This window comes from Prunus dulcis, chromosome 2, assembly GCF_902201215.1.
Source record: "Prunus dulcis chromosome 2, ALMONDv2, whole genome shotgun sequence".
Classification (NCBI taxonomy): domain Eukaryota; kingdom Viridiplantae; phylum Streptophyta; class Magnoliopsida; order Rosales; family Rosaceae; genus Prunus; species Prunus dulcis.
This window is the reverse complement of record NC_047651.1, coordinates 10,755,310-10,762,294: the sequence shown is the minus strand read 5'-3', so window position 1 is coordinate 10,762,294 and position 6,985 is coordinate 10,755,310. Positions and strand designations below refer to the sequence as shown.

The 6,985-nt window shown below is 42.0% G+C and overlaps 1 protein-coding gene across 1 annotated transcript; it reads right to left on the bottom strand.

The window, feature by feature from the left end:
* Window positions 1-2,985: 2,985 nt before the first annotated feature.
* LOC117619026 (conserved oligomeric Golgi complex subunit 4-like) lies at window positions 2,986-6,654 on the bottom strand. Its single transcript, XM_034348845.1, has 2 exons — window positions 4,951-6,654; window positions 2,986-3,800 (listed from the first exon to the last, which is right to left on the bottom strand). The coding sequence occupies exons 1-2, from the start codon at window positions 6,517-6,519 to the stop codon at window positions 3,171-3,173; spliced, it is 2,199 nt and encodes a 732-aa protein (XP_034204736.1). The 5' UTR covers window positions 6,520-6,654; the 3' UTR covers window positions 2,986-3,170.
* Between the last annotated feature and the right edge of the window lie 331 nt (window positions 6,655-6,985).

Sequence of the window (6,985 nt, the reverse complement as noted above, 5' to 3'; positions counted from 1 at the left end):
CAGCCCCTGGAAGTTTAGATGACAAAATCTCTTGTGCCATAACCAAGAGTCCTGCACAACATCAGCTTTCATGGCAGCAACTTCAGCATATTGAAATTCAATGGGGAAATTTCTATTCCTCTCCATTTTCACCTTTGCAATCACCATCTCAACTGCATTTTTATCATAAATGATGCATGCACCATCTTGAAAAACAAGACGATAGCCATTCTCCACAAGTTGTCCAACACTAAGCAAATTTTGACTTAGTTTTGGAACAAGCAAGACATCATGAATCTGCTTCATCCCCTTCTTAGTTTTGACAGCAATTCTTCCTTTTCCTTTTGCCTCCACAATAGCACCATTACCCATTTTGATATTTGGAGTAGCTGAAGTATCCACATCAAGAAAAATATTTTCATTTCCTGACATGTGGTTGCTGCATCCACTGTCAAGATACCAGATGCTTTCTTTTTCCTCAAGGGCAGATAAACAAGTAGAGAACAAGTTTTCATTTCCATCATCATCATTCTTACTTTCAGAAAAATTTGCTTGGTTTGCTTTCTTGAATCTGCAGTTCTTCTCAACGTGCCCAAATTTGTTGCAATGATGGCACTTTGGCTTTCCATGGTTCCAACAATTTGATGTATCATGATTTGTTTTGTTACAAATCCTGCAGGAAGGCTGATTATCTTCAGAATTCGTACTTTTCCCATTCTTGGATTCATCTCTTTTGCTGGATTCTCCTTTCTTCCACCTTCTTTGCTCCCCCGTTCGCTGGTCATCTCTAGAATTGCCTTTCTTGGAGGACTTTTGAGATTTGAAACTTAGTTTTGATTGGAAAGCACTCTCAACAGATTGATCATTTCGTGTCAACCTTCTCTGCTCGTGAGACTTTAAAGAACCCATCAATTGTTCAATTGATAAGGTGGTGATGTCCTTGCACTCTTCAATAGCAGCAACAATGGGATCATATTTTTCAGGCAAGCTGATCAATATTTTTTCAACAACCCTCTGGTCAGATATCTCCTCACCAAGTGTTCTCATTTGATTCACAACTTCAGCTAGTCTGGAGGCATAATCTTGGATGCATTCAGATTCTTTCATCTTCATATTATAGAACTCCCTGCGCAAAGTCTGTAGCTTGATTGTTATGGCCTTGCTGTCACCTTGAAACTCCTTTTCTAATGTATCCCAGGCTTCTTTTGCTGTTTTAGCTCTTGTAATTCTTGGAAAAATGTCTGAAGTGACTCCGTTCTGAATCTTGGAGAGAGCCTTGGCATCTTTCATGACTTCTGCTTCGAACTTCTCTATTTCTGCTGCTGGAAGCTGACTTAGATCCTCTGGTTCTTGAAGCCCTCTTTCAACGAAGCTCCAAAGACCTTCTGACAACAGTATAGTTCTCATCTTCACCTTCCAGAAATTATAATTTCCACCTCCAAAGATTGGGAGAATAGAGTAGGAAACTGATGGACCTTCTTTGGCTCCTGATGACATCTTCTAGAATTGATTTCAACGCCCAGATATGATCGAACGTTGCTTTGATACCAGTTGTTGGTTTTGTGATGGAATATGAGGTGCTGGAAATATGAGTTGCTTCAGCAGAGCTCTTTGTATTCTGATTCACTTAGCTTGTGTTTACAATGATAAGCTCAAAGGCTTTTTTAAAAGAGAACAAATATTCTAGAGAATACTTCCTAGAGAACCTAAAAGACATTGCATAGGAACTCTACCAAATTAATTAAGGACAGCTACAGCTGCTGCAATAAATAGAGATATTCTAGAGAATGAAGGAAGTGCATTAATTCCAACAGTGACCTCATGTTTGCATCGTGGAAGCATCACTCGGCCACCTGAGATGGGATTCAATAAAGTAAGGATGGATCCAGTCCAATCAACTCTCATAACCACCCTTCGATTGACCCAACATATGCATCATACTCAATTCTTGGAGAGATGTTAATGCTTCTGCTCCTAGGCTTTTTCGAGTTAAAATGTGTCTATGCTTCTGTCTCCAGCTCCTTTTTGGTTCTGTTTCTGCCAACAGTTTCTTCTGTGATTTACCTATTGAGTTTTAATATCATGATTTTTTTTAATGTTTTGTTGGATTATGGACTTGAGCCACTATATGAAGTATGAATTGGATAGTTTCTTCTGTGTTAGTTTTTTATCTTTTCATTTCTGATATGCTGATTTATTTAATTTACTTGTGTTGGATTATGTAGAACTCTCCGCTCTATTGGAGAGCATAATTTTCTCATTTTGCAGCCAGCATATTCACTTCTTAGTTATCCATATCATTTCATTCCCTTGAGTCGAAGTTGCTAAATATTAACCAATATGACTGGTTCCAATTTGGCAGATGAGAAGGCACATGACTGCTGCCAGTGACCCCATCACAGCCTTAAAAAAAAATACATACTTGAGAACAATTTGGCCACTGAACAAGAGTTGAAGGCCATACATAAGAAGATCGATGAGTTGGTTGAGGATGCCGTTGAGTTCGCAGATGAGAGGCTGCTTCCACCTCGCAGCCAGCTGCTCGAGAATGTGTTTGCTGATCCAAAAGGTTTTGGAATCAGGCCTGATGGAAGCTACCGATGTGCAGATCATATAAGTTCACTCAGGGCACTGCTCATGTCTAATCTATGTTGGATCTCTAGCAATCAACGTGTGCTAGCTCTCTGTTCCTAGATATATGCATGGTGTTAAATTTTTAGTTACTGCTAGCATTTACTTTGTCACTTAACAAGATGGTATCAGCTTTATCTACCGTAAGCAGGAACATGTTGGTTTGTTGTTTCAGTTTTGGTCATTTAACCGCTCATTTTAAAAAATTTCCTTGTTTTTATCAAAAATTAAATATATAAAGAGTTTGTGTCAAAATTAAACGTGATTAACGAAATTGACATTCGGCTTAATCCGGCGATATAGTCCTACATCAAATCTAAGTACGAGAGTAACTTTACAAATTTCAAACTTCGAAAATTAACAAGGCTGGCAATGGAAGCACGAACAGTACTCTTCTACACTATTGAGTTCCAAAATTATGTACATGTTCAGGGTAAAATAGTACTCAAAAATCTGGTACGAAAATTATAAGAAATGGTAAAAATAAGAATGAAGATATGATAATTATGAAGAAGAAAGAACAGAAGAATGTGACGGGTAAGTGTCAATTCAGACGGGGATTACAACTTAAGAGCGGAAATTGCTTCAGGTTTAAAATCAACCCTCAGACCCAAAACTCGCCTGACCTCGGCTGGCGTCAGTCTCCAGGTCATAGGTCCTGAGTTCTCACCCCAGAAATCTAAAATCTCCGAGACCTTTTCTAAGTTGAGGATTGTTGCCATTTGAGTGAGACGAGCAAACTTGTCTCTAACAGTCCTTTGAGTCATACTAGAGAAGTGGCTTACCAATGCCCTAGCATCTCTGTCCAGCTGAAGGCCTCCAAGTTGACTGAATCTCTTCTGGATCATAGTTGCTTCAAGCCTCTTCACAATGAAATCAAGTACCAAATGTACAAATGAGTCATAATTGTTGGCAGTCATTAGTGGCTGGAGCCACGCTACATTCGTCTCAACAGCATGAAGCAGCCTTTGGACCCATGGGTCATTAACCTCATTGTCAGCATATTGAGCCTCTGTCAGCTCATAGCTGATGGTCCCCACATAATCTAGCACCGGACGGAGGCGGGGTGCCACTGTTGCCACAAGTTGTTCCAAGCCAGCATTCAAAGCTTGCTTGAATGTGTTGCTCATATCCCCTAATTCAGACAGACAGGACTTAACTTTTTCTCTATCAACTGGTGCAGGAAATACCTGATAAACATGATATCATTTTTGTTAATACCTGATATTGGAATTACATTTTATAAAGAAGCAAACAATATGTAGGGAAAAAAACATTACAATCCAACAAAAAGGATGATCACATCAGATGATAACATCTAGCATGAACCCAAGAGACCAAGATGGAAATAAAAAAAGCCCAAACATTAATAGCCAGCGCATTTGCTAGTGTATACAACATCATATTAAGCAACTAACAAGGCAGATGTGACCTACCAAGATGGATAAACATTTGCTAGAGTTTACAGCCAAGAAGGTACCACAAGCATGACATATTGAAACTAAAACTTTTTAGTATGTAGTTGAAGCCCTTTTATGAAATGTAGCTCTTAATGACTACTTCCATATCTACTGAATTTAATAACCAATAGGCAACAAGTAACAAATGGGGATTGGATTAGAGAAATGTTAATCTGCCTCACTGAGTTACAATGCTCTCTTGACTGTTCATTTCTATGCACATGAATTTGGGTAAAAAAACAAGAAAAAATCACCCAAAAAAATTGAAAAATAACAAGGATTAAGAAAGTAAAGGCAACAGCTACATCAACAGATCATGCACAATAAATAAAACACAACAGCAGCATGATCCATCAACCTAGTGGACAACAGATAAGAAACCTTAAACTATAAAGTTTCACCCTATAAATAAGCCTGCAACAGCAGCAACCAAAATGAAATTTAGCAAAGCAATCTTTAAAAAAAATATTAGTTAGAGTACTAAGCAGCACTGTCAGGTGATCATCTACAAACCACACACTTTCTCTTCAAAATTATGTCTGCACCACATCAAGCTCCACATCCTATTAGTATTAGGGACAAATGTTCTGTTCTCACTATAAAGTGTTATAGTCAGTAGGTTCTAATTATGTTAGCAAAGATTGACAAAGCCATTGGAAAACAAATCTCACAATATAGGAAATCTGATCACTAGAGGGGGACAAACTCAAGTTAAATGGAGGATTGTGTTAAACTAATTACGCAAGACGACTTTGGGGCTTCGACCTAATACAAAGCAAGTTAAAATGTAAGCCAAAGACTTGCCTAAACAGTGTAGCTGTTATTCATGTCACAAATCTTGAAAAGTAAAGCACAGAGTAAACTAAAGCATTTCAATTACCTCTAAGCATTGCTCCTCAATCTCGTGCTTCAATTTGAGGACATACTCACTACTGACATCCATATTATTCAAAACAGTGGCAATCTCCGTCCCAGTCTTTTGCACACCAACACCACCCAAAAACAGCTTTGCACCAAGATTGAGCTCTCTCATCTTCTGTTGCAAAGCCTCGTGGTACTCATTGCTCAACAAGCTACTCGCGACACTCAACACAGCAATCACAGAGCTGATATTCAAAGTGGATATCGCCCTTCTTAAGCAACTCTGCAAAACATAGAAAACATCATCGACCATCGAAGTCGTGAGACTGTCAAGCACATGCTCATCAATTCTTATAGCCTTCCTCACATTCTCCACCACAAAGAAACCCTCTAATATGACATAAAACCCAGTAATTTCCTGAACCACCTTGCTAAAACTTCCACTCCTAAAAGCCTTAGTGGCTCTTGGTCCTAAATCCGGGTCAACATTCGTCAATCCCTTGATCTTAGACACCATGAACTCAGTATAATCCTCACCCAATTGCATCAAAGACAGTATCTCTTCCAAGTAGAGCTCAACCTCTCTAGGATCAGGCCCCTCGGACCCAACACCACCAACATCAAGCAAATTCTTGTTCTGGGAATTAATCTCCGAGCTCAACTTGGGCAATCTCCTATACTCCATGTACTTCTTCAAAATCAAACTACCCCTCGTATCACACTCCTCCTGAAGCTCACAAATGGCGTAAACAACCCCATCTTCCCCACAAAGGCCTCTCAGAATCTCATCGTTATCTTCAACAGCCAAAACAATGTCCTTGAACAAATTGGTCAAACACCCAACAAAATTGACCGCCTGAGTCGGATTGTTCTGCTCCATAAGCTCCACCAAGTGCTCAAACTCAAGCCTGGATCTCATCCCAATTACCTTCCTCAAATAACCCACGTAAACCTGCAAGCCCTCCGTCTCCAAACCCAGCGGAGTGTAAAGCCTGATAAATCTCAACACGGTAGGATGCTCCCTCTGGTCCACGGCCTCAGAGAGCTTCCTCCTGACGATCGACTCGAGCTGCCGCTTCGACTCCATGAGCTGCTCTCGCTGCTCGGAGCCGCCCGAGTTCTTGTACTCGGAGTCAATCTGAATGAAACGCTGCACGTACTTGGCGGCAGACTCGTAGTCCTGGGCGTCGAGGGCTTGCTTGACGCCGTCGATGCAGTTGCCGCGCTCGACAATGGCGTCGAGGCGGAGGAGCGTGGACTTGACGCGCGACTGGGCGAGGTCGAGCTCGCGGACCTTGGCGCTGACTTGGTCGGCGAGGTCGCAAGTGGAGGTGACGTTGGCGAGCACGTGATCCGAGTCGGCCTTGACGATGTGGAGGACCTGCGAGGAGCTGTGGAGGCTGAGGAGCTGCTTGTCGAGGTCGGTGCGCTGGGAGAGGAGGCTGTCAAGGTCCAGATCTAGGGATCGCTGGTAGGCTATGCACTCGTGGAGGAGGCGCGTCATTGCTCCCACGTCCGTCAAGGCTCGCACGTGCGAGAGCGCCTCTTGGGTCCCGAATTTTATCGACGGTTGATCCGCCGGCTCCATTGCTTCTCTCTCTCAGATGGTTCAGTAGTTTCTTTGGACTGTTGCAGATGGAGACGAAGAGGGAGAAAGCAAAAAATTACCGAACGCAATAACTACAAATGCCGAATTATAAACAACGAGGGGACCCACAAACATAAAACCCACACTGTGAGGAGAGAAGAGACAGGTACATTATACATAGGACCTGCTCCACGGAATAGCTGCTACATCAGATGTGGTTTTTAACTTGTTAGAGCATCTCCACCTATAAAAGCTAAGAGCGAGTCCAACGGGCCAGCCGAGCCCGAGGCGAGGGGGGGAAAAAAAAAAAATTTCATTCCAGTGCCTAACCCAAGCCCGGGGGGCTTGTGGGACCCACCAACTCGGGCCAGCCCGAAGGCGAGATGAGCCCGAGCTTCAGCCCTCGAGTGCTGACGTCAGCGAGCGCGTTCAAATTTTTTTTACCGCATGCGCCAACGGTAAAAAA